Source organism: Dinoponera quadriceps, unplaced genomic scaffold, assembly GCF_001313825.1.
Source record: "Dinoponera quadriceps isolate SergipeBrazil2010 unplaced genomic scaffold, ASM131382v1 scaffold616, whole genome shotgun sequence".
Classification (NCBI taxonomy): Eukaryota; Metazoa; Arthropoda; class Insecta; order Hymenoptera; family Formicidae; genus Dinoponera; species Dinoponera quadriceps.
The window spans coordinates 544,742-563,371 of record NW_014555184.1 but is presented as its reverse complement, the minus strand read 5'-3'; the positions used below and the strand labels follow the sequence as shown (position 1 = coordinate 563,371).

Below are 18,630 nucleotides of genomic sequence, written 5' to 3'. Positions count from 1 at the left end.
TGTATTAAAGATCCATTCACATTCCGCATACAACACGCATGAAACGCAGAGAAATGGACCAATTACAAAGAAAAACATCATGTGCAGCAAGCGTTAAGTAAACTTAGTGATTCTAGTGACTTTCTTTCCCTCCCTTTTTATAGTTGTCGCTCTGTAACTCTTCACCTCTAAGTAGCTTATCCCTCTCCCTCTAAGAAATTTGAAATGTAACGTTTCCATTTCTTCTCAGGATCCGAAGGCGTCCGAGCAGTTCATCAACTTTGTAGCATTTTGGTGATACTTTTGCTGTATTTAATTGGTTTGGTGGATCCTTCATATCACAAACGTTTATTGTGATAAATCAGCTAAATTATTGACACAAATATTAAAAGTAAGTAATAGTTTTCTAACGAGAAATGGGCTTCTGGTATATCTTTTTGAGCTCGATTAAAAACCATAGCTTCTTATAATATATTAAGTATATATCAACAAATTTTCTAGAACTAGAACGTACAGAACGTCTCTTTTCTAGAAGCAATATTCAATGATAAAGATTTGTTGTGTTATATCTTTGTTTTTTTCTTATACATATCTGGCTTGACACGATATCCTTCCAGATGTGTGATGATACTGTTCGCGTTGCTTTACGTATCCGTCCATTAGTGGTAAGCGAGATCGAGAAAGGATGTCAGATGTGTTTGGATGTGATTCCTGGAGAACCACAAGTTCACATACTCAACAGCAACAAATCATTTACATATAATTATGTCTTTTCTCCTGATGTTGGACAAGAAGAATTTTATGATGTAGCTATTAGACAATTACTGGACAATATCTTTCAAGGTAAAAATTTCATATCAATATCTTCTTCTCTTCTTCCTTGTGATGTAGACTTGAAGCCTGTTTTTCCAAGATTAGAAAAAATTTAGATTAAGTGACCCCTTGGAATGTTGACATCTAGCTGTCTCTCCATCATTTGGATGTTTTGTCTTGAGGTCATTCGTATTGCTGTTTTCCATCTTTTGTCCTTCTTGCTGTTCTCTTTTCTGTTATTCTGGATACGTGTTTGTTTTCTTTTCCTTTGATCCACCTGAGATGTCGTGTGTATCACATTCTCTCTGATCTATGTATTTCGCATTCTATCTCTTAAGGTATATTCTGTGATTGTTCTCAGCATTCGTATTTTAGTGGTCCTAAGCATCATTTTGGTTTTACAAGTGTCGACTCTGACTTCGGTAGTATATGTCATTATAGGTTGTACACATGTCATATATTTTAGTTTTGGTTTTACGGCGCATTTAGTTGTTTTTCCATGCCAGATTTTTTAGGCATCCTGACATTCTTGATGCCTTGTTTGTTTGTCCTTTGACTTCTTTAACTCTGTCCTGATACACTGTTATCTGTACTCCTAAATATTTGAAGCCATTACCTGTTCTATCACCTCATCATTTAATGCCAGTTTGCATCGAACGGATTCTTTTGCTACTACAAGTGCCTTCGTTTTTGGTACAGAGATCTCCATATTGTAGCGTTTTGCCGTCAGGTGAAACCAGTATAATAGTTTTTGCAAATCATCCTCATTTTCGGAGATTGTTACTGCATCATCCGTGTAACATATTATCTTTATTTCCTCTTTATCAATTCCGTATCCTCTACCTGTGTCCTTTACCTCTTTTATGATTTCATCCATTATCATGTTAAAAAGGAGCGGGCTTAGGGAGTCTCCCTGTCTTATGTCCAGTTGATGTTGGTATTTCTCCCGTTAGAGTGTTGTTGACGAGTACTTGTGTTTTAATATTTTTGTTAAGTGTTTCAACTACTCCGACAATTTCTTCCGGGATGTCCGCTTCTCTCACGACGTCGATGATGTCACTAAGTCTGACGCGGTCGAATGCTTTAGTGAGATCTATGTAGCATAAGAATACTGGTTTATTATGGCTTTTCTACTATTTGTCTTACGATAAATATGATATTTAAAGTCGATCTATTCTTATGAAAACCTTGTTGCTCCTCGCTTATTAATAATTTTTCTGTTATGAGTGTATCAATATATATAATCTTAATTCTTTCGCTACGACGGGCGACTATAGTCGCTCTCCGCAAGACGCCAAAATATAGCTCTGCCCATGCTTTGTTCATGTTCTGAGTCTACATTTACTCAGACATTCTAAGTCGAAGAAAAGGATATTATACCAAGAGTTGTACAAGGCATATTCGAGATGATTAAATCAGAAGAAAATTGGAGCTTTAAAGTTAAAGTTTCATTCATGGAATTATATCAAGAGCAATTGTGTGATCTCTTGTCTGATAATTTCGCTACGGCGGTCCTCGCCGCTGGAATTCTCCCGCTGAACGGCATCCCGCGTCAAAAGTGTACACGTTGCGAATGGAGACAAAGTGAGGTAAAGCTGTATTCAGTGACATTGTGCGCGTAAATGTAGATTCAAAACATAAAGCATGGGCAGAGCTATATTTTCCTAATGAAGTAACATCGAAACTGCAAGTTCAGTGTAAACATAGTTTACGGAGATAAACAGAGATTTGTGGCAAGCGACTATAGTCGCCCGTCGTAGCGAAAGGGTCAAAATGGACGAAGCTTTCTTGTTAAATTGGAGGAATATAAGTAATAATTTCCTTATATTCTAGGATATAATATTACAATATTGGCTTATGGTCAGACTGGTAGTGGTAAGACTCATTCAATGGGTACAAATTACACAGGAGTCGAAGAAAAGGGTATTATACCAAGAGTTGTAGAAGACATGTTCAAGACGATTAAATCAAAAGAAGATTGGAGCTTTAAAGTTAAAGTTTCATTCATGGAATTATACCAAGAGCAATTGTACGATCTCTTGTCTGATAAACAGAGAAGTCAATCCATCGTGGACATCAGGGAAGATGGGAGGAGCATAAAAATCGATCGTATAACAGAAAAAGAAGTGACAAATGCCGAAGAGATACTGGAATGTCTGAGCCAGGGCTCCACAGGTCGTGTAACTGGAGCAACTGCAATGAACGCCCACAGTAGTCGTAGCCATGCGATATTTACAATTTGTATACGCCAGCAGAAAAATAATGACCCGTGAGTGACTCGTCGTTTCTTTATCATTTAATATCGTCGATTAAGAGCAAATATAATTTATACTAGTCTTGAGGCTTTCGCGGCCATTGGTACAATCCATTTGCGTTGCTTCCGAAGGTATGCCGCGTCTTAAATCAGCTGTAATCATACTGTATCAGTATCAGAGCTCCAAGCCCCGATAATGCAAACTACAATATTTGCGAAACATTGGCAGAACGTCGCGAAAGTCTCAAGACCATAAGCCATAATATTGTAACATTATATCCTCGAATATAAAGAAATTATTACTTTTCTTACAGGAATACAGAGACTGTTGCAAAGTTTCATCTCGTTGATTTAGCGGGATCCGAACGTAGTAAAAAAACTCAAGCCACAGGGGAGAGGTTTAAGGAAGGTATAAATATAAACAAAGGACTGCTTGCTTTAGGCAATGTCATTTCTCAGCTCGGTGATGGTGCTTCTGGCTCTTACATCGGATACAGGGACAGCAAACTTACGAGACTGTTACAAGATTCCTTGGGCGGTAATTCCATGACTCTCATGATTGCCTGTGTTAGTCCTGCCGGTTAGTATTCATATACGGATAATATAGTCTGCACCTTAATTTGTATCGCTATAATTAGAAGAAATCATTCGATTAGATTACAATTTGGATGAAACTCTCAGTACTTTGAGATATGCGGATCGCGCGCGCAAGATAAAGAATAAGCCTGTGGTGAATCAAGATCCGAAGGTTGCGGAGATAAATCGGCTGAACAAATTGACTCAGGAACTGCGGTTGGAGCTTATGAATCAGGAAATCGGTATAACGTGTCCCAAGGAGCACGAGGAACTGGATGAGAAGTGCAGTACGTTACAACATAAGCTTCGAGATATGACGGAGAAGTTAAATTTGAATTTGGCTGAGATCGTTATCATGCACGAACGAGCTGAAATGGCCGAACAGGCTCGTGAAAAGATCAGATCCGCCATGGCGTTAGTGCTAGATGAATTTAAGCAAATTCTTCAAGAGTTTGATATCTGTCACGAGATCGACGTTGAGAGACGCAACAAATTGAAAGANTAAAATTTTTTTTTTTTTTTTTTTTTTCTCACTTAATTTCTCTCGACAATACTTTAATTTGACGCTTGTTTTATGTGTGCAGAAATTCAAACTGACGAGAGAAAGGCGTCCGAGGAATTGCTAAATTACGAGATATCCGTGGATTCTAAGAATTCTGTGACGTTCATAAAAGAAGACGCGGAATGCGTACATACGGGCGATTTGAACAATGTCGGGGATAGCTTGGATTACTTCGATAAAAAGGAAGAGGAGCATACGTTACGACAAGCAGAACGAAATAACGAGGTTCAAAATATCAATAAAGAGCTGGCGCTCAAAGAGAGTCTTGTGTCGGAGCTGATGAAAAGTATCACCCAACAAACTGCGGAAAGTCACCGGGACGTTGCGGAAATGGAAAAGGAAATCGAGAGGCTGCATGCGGAAAGAGAGGAACACTTACAAGCAGTTCATGCACGCAACATTACATCCAAGTAAGCAATAAGTTTTTTGCGAGCCTGTTCGGCTATTTCAACTTGTTCGTGCACGATAACGATTTCTGCCAAATTCAAATTCAATTTCTCCGTCATATCTCGAAGCTTTATTATGCTGTAACGTATGTTTGCACTTCTCATCGAGTTCCTCGTGCTCCTTGGGACACGTTATGCCGAGTCCCTGATTCATAAGCTTCAAGATGATCCTTTATTCCTTGTTTGATCGTCTACAAGTGTAACATTAATTTCCGCACTGTTCTTTGTACAGATTGGCCGAGACACGTCGCAAGAAAGTACAGGAATTGGAAAAGAAGATAACGGAGCTGACGCGCAAATGTCAGGAGCAGAACAAAATAATCAAGGGGAAGGAGAAGCAGGATCAACGGATCAAAACTCTTTCCGACGAGATACAATCGTTGAAAGAAGCCAGAGTCAAACTCGTTAGACAGATGCGCAACGACGCGAACAATTTTACAAAGTGGAAACAGTCCCGGGAGAAGGAGATCATCAAATTAAAGACTCAAGATCGCAAGCGTGCTTTCGAAATGGTACGCTTGAAAATGCAGCACAATAAACAGGAGATCGTCTTCAAGAGGAAAATGGAGGAAGCGTTCGCCGTTAACAAGAGGCTAAAGGTAAATTGCATCTTTTACTTATGCAGTGTTTCAAACGCTCAGAGGGGCGTAGGAGCGAGCGCCGATTCAGTTCTGCCGAAACGGTGGAGACGCGCGGGACGATCGCGCTCGTCGAGCTACGCTCGACACCGAATTAATCGGGACCCGATTAATTGTCCGGCGGAGTTGCTCCGCGGAATTATCTCTCGGTCCTCCGACCGTAAGATCCTGTTGCGCACACGGCCACGAATGCGGAACGATGTTCCAGTACCAAGATAATATTCAGGTACTTAATGGCAATCCACTACCAAGATGACCTTACAAATATCCAACGCATAGAATCAAAGATGCACGCGAAGCGTGCGATCACCGCTCCGTCGACCCGAGTACGATGGAAGACGAAAGCGGTCACCACTCCATCGACCTGAGTGCGGTGGAAGACGAAAGCGGTTTGCGCTCTCTCTTGCGGAGCGCTCTCTTATAGCTGCCCGCGAGCGAACCACCCGCGGGCCTCGCGCCGTCTCGCGACACGCGTCGTTTACGGCGGCGAGACTCGCTCGATCCGCAACATGGAATTGCCTTGTTTTTCCGGATATTTTACTTAATTATTTGAATGAAAATAATAATATATTACTTACCTCGTAATCTGAGCGTCAATCTACGAACAACTTATGCGTAGGGTGCATTGGAGATGCAGAAGAAGGCGATGGAACGGCAAGAGAAAAAGGCTAACAGTAAGGATGAGATGAAAACGTGGGTGGCTCAAGAATTGGAAGTGTTAATGGCGACGATAGACGCGAACTTGTCTCTTGAAAAACTGATGCAAGACAGAGCCGCCTTGTCTTATCAGTTGGAGCAATTGAAAAAAAGCAACAATCCCGATGAAGAGGAGTGTGCAACTCTTACAGTGTTAATAGATTTGCGTAATACGCAAATCGCCGATCTTCAGAAAGAAATTGTCGAGTCGGACCAAGGTTAGATATTTGAATATTATTTCAGTCTACTCTAAATATAAGTGTGGTTTATCACTCACAGATTGCTTTTTCAGAAACCAGAGCAAGTACAAGATGGAACAGAATACACAACGTTGCGGACGCCAAGGTCATATGTCAAACGGCATTTCATCTGGTCGGACAAGAGAGGAAGCAACAATGTTACAAATTTAACGAACTCAAAGTTAGTATATGTACATCACTATATATAGATACAAAATTATATATGTTACATTATACTATATGTGCACTTGTGTATGATGTGGACTGATAATTAAAACGACTAATGAATACCTTAAGGACAAATACTTAAATCTACAAGCACAATTAGAAGAATATATAAAAAGGGAAAAGGACAACAAGACATATTCCCTGGAAAATACATCTAACGTGTCTTCGAACAGCATAGAGACATCAGCACAATCGAATCAACGGGTAATGAAATACAAATTTCTATGTTAAGTAAAATATTAAAAAAAATATATATTTTTTTCACAATTCTTTCTCTGGTATATTTTACGAAAATTGGTAAGAGATTATTATTATTTTTGTAGAAAAAATGGCCTATAAAAGCTGAAGCACGATTATTGTAGTGTTTAAATTAAATATTAATATTCATGTTATTATATCAGCGGGATGATAATAAAGCTTATATTAATATGCACGCGTCGAATAAGCTTCGGATTCGCGGATGTGGAGAATAAATTTTAGAGATGGAGAATAACTTTCAGAGCGAATCCTTTTAATCCTGAATAATAATTCTCCATTATGTGTTATTTTTGGAATTTTTCAAACTCCATGAAATGTTGCGAAAAATACTCGTCCTCGACCAGGTTCTAAGAATTTGAAAAATGTGCGAACTCGAAATTGATTTGCCATTAACCCCTTGACATACAAATTAAATGGAACTTAATGCGACCAAAAAATACTATTTAATTTCGCTCAACTGAACAGTTACGTGAAAGCTGAGAAAGAGTACATTTTATTTTGAAATTTGGATTTTTATTAATCAGATCGAAAAAGCGCTTGACGAGTCAGACTCGTCATTGTATGTCAAGGGGTTAATATAAACTTCGTCGTCCTTCCGCTGACATATGAATAATATTAATATTTAATATTTAATTATATTATAGCTGTGCTTAATTCATAGACCATTTTTTACTGTACTGCATTTTCAATATTCATTCTTTGGTTAGACCGATTTTCAACCGAGAGCCGAGAGCCGATTTTCATATATTACATTATTTTTACTTTGCACTGTAGATCTTAAAAGAAAGTAACTTGAACAACGAAAACAAAACGAAATCTGAGGTCAAAAGAAAGAAAAATCCGTTGGATCTTTTCGTTGAGAATACTTACGCAGAGCATGATAATAGTTTAACCATGGAAGAAGACGACGTTAAGAATGATCCCGATTGGAAAAATACACCGCTTTACAATCGCATACAGAAGTTACAGGTAAAAATAACAATTGTGATCAACTACAATCGCTCTCTATTGTAGATATGAATTGTAGCGATAACTTTTGTCATCGATCAAGATTCGAGGAATAATTAAGTGTGATTCTCTTATTTATAGAATAAGTCAAAGCTCTCGGTGCAACGGTTGACTTATAAATTAGAAACTAATGATATAAAATGTTCTTGTAAAACAAAATGCGCTACACGGATATGTTCGTGTCGCAAGAATAATATTATTTGCAACAATTGTAACTGTAATCCTGAACAGTGTCAAAATAGAGACCAAGAAGACGTAAGTTGACGCGCGTATTTGTTAGTGTTATTATTATTTATTATTATTATATTAACTATTGTGTACATGTACACGCGCGTATACATTTTAAATGTTAAATTCAATCGTTTCAGTTGCGTGAGCTGTTCTCGGATATCATGGAGAACGAAGTGATTTCTAATTAGATAAGAAATGAATGAGGAAAAGCTGTCGAAATGTCGAAAAACTGTTTCGTTGTAACAAACGCTTGCGTTTTGATATATCCTTGTCGATGAATTTATGTTGTATGCATTTATTTATTAGAAAGTTTAGATAATAGGTAACGGCAGAGAGTAAAAACAATGGCTTTAACTCTCGCTCGAGCACAAACGACTAAGTGACGTGCCTACGCCCCTCTAAGCGTTTGAAACACTGTCATAAGTAAAAGATGCAATTTACAAGAGGAAAATGGAGGAAGCGCTTCCTCCATTTTTCTCTTGAAAACGATCTCCTGTTTATTGTGTTGCATTTTCAAGCGTACTATTTCGAAAGCACGCTTGCGATCTTGAGTCTTTAATTTGTTGATTATGGTATTCATCTCAAGTCTCTTAGTATCGTGCTTGTCACATGTGTACATACAATTGTCTTCATCATGAACACATTTATCTCGCGTTTCTATTAGTTTTATATAAATGACACTATTATTCATTCAATGATTATACAACAATGAAAACTAGTTTACATTTTATCACTCAGAAGATATACTGACGAATAAAGAAATAAGTGCTTTTATTATCCAACTCTTTTCGCACCTTCTCTCTCTTTCTCTCTCTCTCTCTCTCTCTCTCTCTTTCAATGGATTTCTCAAGTTTTCGATGTCGAACTGACTGATTTCTGAGCGACACCCTATATAAGATCAAAGTTTAGCGCACGCGTAATTAAATTCTTGCATCGAAAATGACAGTTACAAGGCCGTGCGAGTAACTGGGAAATGTTAATCTCTCGTTAGAAGAGGCAAGAGACGGTCCATTTTCAATATTTCGATCAGTACGTAAGATATTCAAGGCGATCAGTACGTAAGATATTCAAGGCGAGATCGAATGACTCTCGGAAGAACATAAAAATGGTGTGCGTCTATAAATTAATATTAACAAAGCGCACATTGAGCGGGTAAAGTATTCGTTCAATGTGACGGAGGGATGGGCGGAGGGAGCGCGCACAATATGGCGTAACCAATCAGTTTCGTTGCGTCCCTCTTTAGACTTGTCAGCGAATCAATGTTATTTCTCGTCCAATTGTGTCTCGCGTGCACGGGCAATCATAATATAAAAGGCTGCCGAGGGCCGATGGATCAGATGGACTTTGACAGTGGCGAGGTGTTCAGTGTCCGTCGATACCCGGTGCAGTGTGGGGGAAAGTAGGTGAGCTGAGGCGGACTGTGTTTCCGACGTGTTTAGTGGCTTCCTTTGGAAGTTGCGGCTGAACACGACGAAACGAGTCCGCGAGTTCTCTCTCTCTCTCTCTCTCGCGCGCGTTCATTCAGAGAGAACAAATCGTCAAGCTCCCGTGAGGCACCCTTACCTGTCGTCACTCACCTACTTTGCGATGCCCAACGTCAATCGTTGCAAATCGATCGGTATGCGATGGAAGATGTTTGCCAGCCAGCTGTTACATCGTTAGCTCCGGCATCCGAGAAATTTGAATACTCATCGGGTATCGACGAGTACACCCGCCTATCCGCTCAAATCTCTCAACCCGACACCATGGCCAGTACCTGCCTTCATCAATTCGTCACGGCACCCATCAAAAATTTTCTTCAACTGCAACGGATCAAAGAGTAAGAAGGACCGATGTGTAGTGTACCTAATAGCGTAGTGCAGTTATATTAAAGCCGAAAATGTTTGGAAGTGGTGTAAGTCTAATTTTGAAAATGTCACGAGCTTCGAGACGAGACACGGGTATATGCGAGGTTCGCGTGTACGTCATTGTGGCATATGCGCGGGTAAATCAATCCTCGGGATTTGCCAATCTTCGGTGCTTTGCAAAACGCGAACTTGCGTCACTTCCAAACGGAAGAAAAACATGACTTATTTATTGCTTATTAGCGTGTCATACTTCGGATAATTGCTCCTCAATCATTCGACCTTTATTGTCATTATAATTTACATTTCTGCATCTTTGGAACTTGCCTTGGGCGTTTCGCATGCGTTTCATATGTACCGGTAATATCTATTTGCATGAAATAATATGGTACCCTAACGGCTAATTATATGACAGTTCTGCTTCTTACATATAAGATATCTGAATATATTCTTAGCTGTGATTGCAACATGTCATAAGCTAAATTCGTATTTTTAGTGGACAGTAGCAATAAATGTTGGTAAATGTTTACCATAATATTTGTCATTCGTTCGTCATGCTGTACAGTTGTGTAGTTAAAAATCTTTATCATTAGATACATAACGAGTTAGAGGGGACCTTATAGCGCATCGAGATAAACTGTATTCTGTTAATATAGAAGTCTCTCATTATCAGTCACATTGCGTTCGAGCTTACCCATTAACTTTGCCGTTATTATGCTATTAACTCAGCTTGAGATATATTCGAAATCGTGCGCATGCATCGGATAGTGTGAGACCTTTAACAGAATGCACGAGCACCGCTTTTAGAGGGATGAAAGATCAGTCTCTTCAGTCAACAAACCGCCGCGGATCATCTTAGTGGTATAGACGACAAAGTATTTCACACCGCCAGCTTGGATTGTACGGAATAAGTCTCCTCTACAAAATACATCAACAAACAGGTACCATTCGTCGATATATTAACTCGTGCAAATTGTAATATACGCTTCTCTTAGACATACGCATGTATTTTAGCGTTATGCCGATTTAAGCTTCATGCTGGAAATATATCATTCAGTTATGCGGGTCTTTGATCTACTATGTTAGCATTGATATAATCGAAGTGGCGTAATGTGACGTCGGAATACCCCAATTTCATTATCTGTTTTGCATGCCTTTAATTAGATTTCAGTCATAGTAATCTGGTCTCGCCTTATATAAGAAGCATTTTGTGTGATTCCTTATGTAATAATCTTCTGTCGTATTAGTAACGGTAAAAAAAAAGAACGTCACAAATAGATCTTCAGGAAAAGGAACTCTCTCTTCGTCGTGTCATTGTTCAATTTTATAAATGTTACATCTCACTTCCCTTGTCCGCGTGACAAAGAGCACATTTACAACATTAAAGAGTAGCTTCACCGTCACCGACGATCGAGCATTCGACTTCATAAGGCTTCACATAGAGCGTGCAGTCGAGGGAGAAATTGCAAGCGAGAAATCAAACAGCGATTCTTTGCAGGATAAAATGGATGAATCCAAGAGCATGTACGAACGAGGCGTATATTCCCACAACTATAGAGCACATGGCAAATGTGATGACTCATGGAGTATGGGTTGTTCCTTCGGTAGTAGGCGGTATCGAGCTCGTACGCCGTTCAACAACATGGGCACAGCTCGTTTCCGCTTGTGTATACGGCACTTCCTTGATTCTGGTCTTCGCAGTGTCAACTTTCTTCCATAGCGTACATTACTGCAATCAAAACAGGTAGCATTTATTTCGTTTCCCTCAGTATATCCACTTCGGGACCGTTACTTATCGTCATTACTTACGCAACGATAACGTGCGTTTACATTGTACGTATAACATTTATGTAACAATTTCAGGCAACTGAAGGACGCGTTACATCGCTGTGATCGCGCTATGATTTACATCTTCATAGCCGCCAGTTACTTCCCATGGTTGAACGTGGATCACTTCTCGGACGACGAGCTTCTATTCGCGATGCGATACGTTGTTTGGATCATGGCTATAATGGGCATCGTCTACCAGCAGATCTTCCACGAGAAATACAAGATGCTTGAGACTTTTTTCTACGTAGTTATGGGTATCGGACCTAGCGTTGCGATCCTCAATGTTGTAAGTAAAAACCAACACGGCCTGTCCGGGATTATTCAGATCGGCAAATTTGAGGCGAGGAAGTTGCGACAAGTGATTTCCACGGAATGTTGTCTTTGCAGTATAACTATTACAATATCACGGAATTGAAACTGGGCGGACTGATATACGTTATGGGTATAGTGTTTTTCAAATCGGACGGTCGAATACCCTTCGCGCACGCGATCTGGCATCTCTTCGTGGCCGCAGCTGCCGGATTCCACTACTATGCGATTCTAAGCCATGTATTTCCTGAGACAGACTCGACGAATCTTCTTGGACCATCTGGCAGTATGCCATCGATGTCTAACATACTGAAATCACATCTAGAGTTATAGGGTGTTGTATACTATTTTCTACAACTTTCTTCCAAAAAAAAAAAAAAAAAACTAAAGATTCTAAAACATAGCAGTTTCTAAGAGTGAAACCCTTTGTATTCCGATAGAAGGATACTACTTGATTTCTCTGTCTATTTGGAGAAGAGCTTTTGATAAGATCAAATTGATTTTTAACGATGGCTACTATTATATCCCGAATCGTGGCTTTTACAACCGCATATAGACATAGTCGGGTTTTCCTAATTATTCCAAATCAGTCGGTAAACAAAAGACTTGTGCAATGTGTAAATATGTAATAACCGTGGACTTTGTTAATTAAGTACCTGACACAGCCACATGAGACTAGATTCATGTGTTATGAATGTTTATATTAGAACGAAGGAAAGAAATTTAGGCGTCGTACAGTAATTATTCACGCGCATACGACTCGATTACTACTAATTGCATTACAAGTTCGGATATGTCTACGACAAAAATTGTATCTTTCGCATGTGTTTTAGTACGTTAGTATTGAGGTCAGCATTCGTGAATAATGCCAAATTATTGTAAGAAAGAAGATTTATAGCCTGTACCATTCAATATACAGGTATTATTTTTCGAACAGACGCTATTTCGTTTTACATTGTATAAGTTTTATAAAAGTCTTTACATTAGGATTTACGAAGTGTAAACGCGCTACATAATAGCTCGTTACTGGTGAATGGAAACCAAATTGACTGAATATGTTTTACCGAAATCGTGTCAATCGTCTTTCTGTTTGCAGATGTAATTGTGCCAAAATTTAATTCACATTCGTATCTATTTAACGCAGTCGGTTTTCCAATGCATATACATGCAGACATGACATAGATACACGTACATATTCTATTTATGGTACAATTTTCGTGTGGAAAAAGAAACGGACCTTATATATCACTTGAATAAATTATAATAATTTATAAGTTGTTTTAATTTAATTAAAATAATGTTACGTGCGTAGTTTGACGTATCACCGCGTGAAAAGAAAAGAATATTATATTATATGCTCAAGTATATGAGGAGATATTATTTTTTTTTGTAAAATATATAGTGTAACATTGTTGAACAATGACCCTTATGTTTATTATTGACATAATAATTGCGAGCACTATGATATGAAATTGGATCTCTTATTATTAATTTATATGTATACATTGACAATGCAAATGAGATTCAATAATCATGATACTTATTGTAATGATTGTATTGTTACATACTTTTATCTTATACATCACTTATTTATAATAATGTGTTTTTACGCCTGTAGCCGTGTACTACAGAACTATCTCATTTGTATATATTTACTTAAGTTGCAATTGTACTATTAAAAATAAATAATACATGCTCCCTGTGCGTATGTATCATGTATAGTATCGTCAAGTACCATTAAGGATGCTTATTAATGTAACAAAAATGTTAACTTGCGATATACGTGTGTATTGTGATATCGCCAGAAACAAAGTACAAAGTGATTATTCACTATGAGTTCATTCACTGTGTAGTTTTTGTTCTTGTGATTTGCAGTGGACCAAGGATATTGTGGAATAATATGTAGCATTGCTGTCATACATAGGTATGCTTCCTGATATGAGTGTAATTCTTATTAATGAGAAATAAAAAATTATATATTAGCGAAAAAAACGTATATCTTGTTCCGCTAAACTGACTTATCAGTGCGTGAATAATAACCAGTCGCATTAATCATTAGAACGTTCGAGATTACGTATAGACGTCGACACCCCCGAGGTTACCATAGTGATAGTGGCAAACAAGGCGAGAATAGAAAGAGTCGACAATGGATAAGTATTTCTACTAGTTGCGATCTATTTCGACGCAATCATGAAAATTACTTTGTTCTTGTATTATTTCGGAACGTGAAAGGTGAATTATGTTTTCGAATAGTTTTTCTCGTTCGACGTTAGATCACACGCGCGATTCAGCTTGACAAGCCATCATTATCAAGATACGTTTGGATGATAGGGCGAGGCGCGACCATTACCAGTGACAAAACAAGAAAATAAAATATGGATAATGTAACACACGAGGAGATGGAGGAAAAGACTGCATCCTTGCCTGATGGCACGATCAATATGCCATCGTGGTTATTGGAAATGACTGAGTATGTATCACTGTTTCACACTTGTCTTTGCATACAAAACGATGCACATTATTTTTTTTTATTAGCGACATAGGAAAACTGAATATAAATTGCGATGCCAAATCATATACATCACAAGCAGAAGCATTTTTAATTGATGACCAACACTACTTTAAGAATACCTCTTCTCGAAAGGAAGACAACAATCCGTAAGACCGCTATGTTCTATAAAAAAATATAGTATAGTATTCTTCTTCACATAATAAAAAAAGAGGACAATATTCTCCTTCAATATTTACAGAGACACGCAAGCTAGTACACATTTAAAAAGTCTGTATGATAATGACAGCAATATTAAATTGCAAGCATCTACAAGCAAATCACTGCCAAATACACCGAAAAGCGGAGAGGTACAAATTAAACAGAGAAGAACACGTGCCTCTTCAGCTGTTGTGAGTGCAAAGCGTCGTACGAAGGAGGATTTTCGTAAATTGGATGCGTATTTAGAAAGAAAACAGATGGAAAAACATGGCAATCCTTTAACACCTAAAAGTCATAGCAACAATACAGGGTCTTTCAACGAAAAAGTTGATTCTAAGCATCCTTCGGTTCACAATTATACAGATCCAAGATTGCACTTGTTAGACGACAGTCACTACTTAAATAATTTAACATTTAGTGTACAGAATGAAGAAAAGTTAAAACTATTATCCAAACAACATCAAGAAGATCCTAATTCTGAGATCTCAGTTGAAGATGATTTCGTCAAAAATATAAATCAACATACATCAAACATTGATGTGCAAACAGGTTGGTATTTATCTTTAAATTTTACATCTCTACAGTTTTACACAAATACTTGAGAATATAAAACATTACCTCTTATTATTCCGTTCTTATTTTTTTTTCTTACATCGTTGCCTTCATTGTCACAATATATTTAACTTACATTATTTGCAGAGAAATTCAACAGAAATTTCATTATCCCTGAATTACCATCTGGCGACACATTAGTTATTGATATTCTCTCGACTTGGGGTGACAAACATTACGTAGGCCTCAACGGTATTGAAATCTTTTCAAATACCGGAGAACCGGCGAAAATAAAAGAGATATATGCGGATTCAACAGGGACCACTGAATCGTTAGACAAGGACTATGGTCCTCACATTGTACACAACTTGATCAACGGTATTAATCGAACAAGGGATGATGCGAATTTGTGGCTAACGCCTTATTTAAATGGTCACCACCATTATGTTTATATAATATTCGAATACACGATCACCGTAGCAATGATCAGGATATGGGTAAAGTTCTTTACAGTAATCACAAAATAATCGGCGGACGTAAGGGTGAAAAAATAGAAGTTTCAGTTGAAACCATCTCCTCTTTTTTCCCAGAATTATAATAAATCTAGAATACACTCCTTCAGGGGAGCCAAAGATATTATTATTAAATTGGATAATGTTAACATTTTTGACGGAGAAATTGCTAAAGCATCGGGGGATGATCTGGGCAGTCTCGATTCTTTTGGTGACGTAAGAAGTTTAATTGAATAAATACCAGATTATGGAAGATAGTTCCCCTAAATATTAGATGAACATTATTATCACGCATGAAAATCTATTTAAGTTAAATGACTCACTCGCTCTCACTATAATTTCTTATCGAATATATAGTAATGTATTTTGAAATTAATTTGATACATAACGCATGCAAATATTGGCTGATGTAGACTATTTTATTTACGACGGATGAAAATATTCTGGAAATGATATCAAAACATGATAATACCTTCATAGAATACAATAATGCAATAATAGACTCCGAGGAGACGGAAACGATTCGCCCGATCACAGCAACGATCAACGATGTGAGAGAGCTAATTGCATTAATACAGTGAAGTTCACTTAAAAAAGTGATGTAAAACGCAACAATTCTTTCAGATTATTTCAGCAAGACATAAAAATAACAATCCCGTTGAAAATTCTTCTAACTTATCCACGAATGGTGGAACTGACAAAACATCTTCTAATGCTCTGTCTTGTAAAGAAGTTGAATTAATTATTATTTCGAATTGGGGTTTACATCATCTAATAGGTAAGCAAACATATAATTAGCGTTATAACGGACGCACTCTAATTGACGTTATTCGTAGGTCTTACTGGTATAGAATTAATCGGAGATCAAGGTGTGGCTGTCCCGTTAGTAAACGCCAATTTACACTGTAACGCAGGTGATATGCATTTAACGAGACTGATCGACGGATATAATATTACCATGGAAATGGATCACATGTGGTTAGCGGATGTATCGTCGAATAAGAGAACTACAATAACCATCATCTTCAATACAAACGTGTGTCTGACGGGAATGCGGATTTGGAACTATAACGCATCTTTAGAACTATCTTATTGCGGAGTAAGATACCTGACATACCTATTATATGTCGAAATGAGACTTTATAGTTGTAACAATCGAATTTCAAAGATTCCATCTTCGCTTAGGTGAAACAATTGTTAGTCAAATTGGACGGTAAGATATTACACGATGAGAACTTCGAAGGCTTCTTGTTGAGACGCGCACCGGGTTCATGCCATTACGATTTCGCCCAGGAAGTTAATTTTACCAAAAAGCCCGTTTCCCAAATATGTCTCTCGAATCATCCTAACGATTTAATCAAGTCCGAAGGTGCGTATCGAATATCTTTCATCACATTCATCGTCGAAAATTCATTCACCAAACACTCATCAACAGAATTTTGGATTTTTGTATCAGGAACATATTCATTCATTCATTCACCGAGCACTTTTCAACAGAATTTTGGATTTTTATATCAGGAACATATAATAACTGAAGAGGTAGCAAGAGTAAAGTCGTGTCACTTTCTCGATCGTTATGTTCTCCTAAGACAAATCTGCGATTTCTGCGGTAGAATTATCTAAATTAATTAGTGTGTGATTTTAGAGATCGGTTCTTTGGACTCGAACTACGAGGCCCCGTCGATGCCGCAGGGATTTGTGTATCAAATAATAATTTTCTCTACATGGGGAGACTCTTACTATATCGGCCTCAATGGGATACAGATATACGACAGTTACGGGAATGAAATCAAGTTAACTACCGATAGTATGTTCAAATCATTCTCGATTACATGTTTATTAAAAGTTAATAAATCAACATCAAGAAACATGTCCACACTTAGAGATAAAATTAGAAGCAATCGCGAAATATTATTTACAATTAGAATTTACCTTATCTGCCGATGTCTGCTGTGATAGCGTCTTAATGCCAATTAATTCGCATCAGATATAGCTGCGTTCCCCGAGAGCGTTAACATAATAGAAGGCATAGATAACGACATTCGCACACCGGGCAAACTTATCGATGGAATTAACAATACGAAAGACGGCCGTCACTCCTGGCTGGCTCCGATACTCCCTGGACAAGTGAGTAGAAATAAATCAAATTTCACATTAAAAAAGTCACAGCTGAACCACTCCCGAGTTAACTGTCTCCGTTACATTGCCTTTCAGACGAATCGTGTGTATCTAATATTTTATCAGCCTGTTACGGTATCAATGATCAAGATATGGAATTACGGAAAGACTCTGCAGAGAAGAGTTAAAGAATTTGCAGTAAGAGAAACGAATTAGAGAAAACAATCTTTGTTACAATTTCCCCGAATTTTATCACTTGTGTGGTCTCGACAAAAATATCTTTAATTTGCAGATATTGGTGGATGATCTGTTAGTTTATAATGGAACATTAGATAAACATAATTCGTACGGCCTGGTAACGTTCGTGAAGGAAAGTGGTAACAATGAGAACGTGGTAAATCGGTAAGTTGCGCTGATAGGCCCTAATATAATTGCGAGTCTGTTGAAATATCAAAAGAATGATTTTACATGCGATATATTATGGGATTATAGCTCAGAGCAAGAGAATCAAGTCTTGAATTTGCGAAGAAATACCTCAGGCACTAATTCGTTGCCGGATCCATCTCTTCGTCCACATACATCTTTACAATTTAAGGAAACATAACTATACTGTATACGTAACTGTGCATGGTATAACGTATATAATAAAACTGTGCGTGTTATATCTGCTAAAACTTTTTCACCTTCGTGATACATCCTGAATAATTTTATAATAACGTATCATATACACTTTAAAATGTACAATAATTTCTGTATATCATACGTTATTTTAATAATTAATATACAAATTTCGTGTCAAATTTAGTTCTCGTGTGTGTGTGTGTGTG

General features: G+C 37.8%; 3 protein-coding genes across 3 annotated transcripts; all 3 read left to right on the top strand.

Annotated features, from left to right (window-relative positions):
• Positions 1-194: 194 nt before the first annotated feature.
• LOC106743317 (chromosome-associated kinesin KIF4) lies at positions 195-8,688 on the top strand. The gene is given in 12 exon segments (XM_014617039.1): positions 195-370; positions 597-822; positions 2,626-3,061; positions 3,361-3,626; positions 3,703-4,594; positions 4,863-5,229; positions 5,888-6,182; positions 6,257-6,384; positions 6,501-6,635; positions 7,464-7,658; positions 7,779-7,952; positions 8,066-8,688. Coding segments are annotated over 11 exon segments (3,165 nt in total). The 5' UTR covers positions 195-370; the 3' UTR covers positions 8,117-8,688.
• Positions 8,689-9,553: 865 nt separating this feature from the next.
• LOC106743301 (monocyte to macrophage differentiation factor) lies at positions 9,554-12,295 on the top strand. The gene is made up of 4 exons (XM_014617009.1): positions 9,554-9,747; positions 11,271-11,516; positions 11,636-11,888; positions 11,990-12,295. The coding sequence occupies exons 1-4, from the start codon at positions 9,554-9,556 to the stop codon at positions 12,242-12,244; spliced, it is 948 nt and encodes a 315-aa protein (XP_014472495.1). The 3' UTR covers positions 12,245-12,295.
• A 96-nt stretch (positions 12,296-12,391) lies between these two features.
• On the top strand, positions 12,392-18,629 carry LOC106743300 (uncharacterized protein KIAA0556-like). Its single transcript, XM_014617008.1, has 14 exons — positions 12,392-14,381; positions 14,447-14,569; positions 14,662-15,170; positions 15,321-15,670; positions 15,764-15,901; positions 16,099-16,236; positions 16,310-16,463; positions 16,522-16,784; positions 16,871-17,054; positions 17,331-17,492; positions 17,673-17,812; positions 17,900-18,001; positions 18,096-18,205; positions 18,296-18,629. The coding sequence occupies exons 1-14, from the start codon at positions 14,287-14,289 to the stop codon at positions 18,405-18,407; spliced, it is 2,580 nt and encodes an 859-aa protein (XP_014472494.1). The 5' UTR covers positions 12,392-14,286; the 3' UTR covers positions 18,408-18,629.
• Position 18,630: the final 1 nt, after the last annotated feature.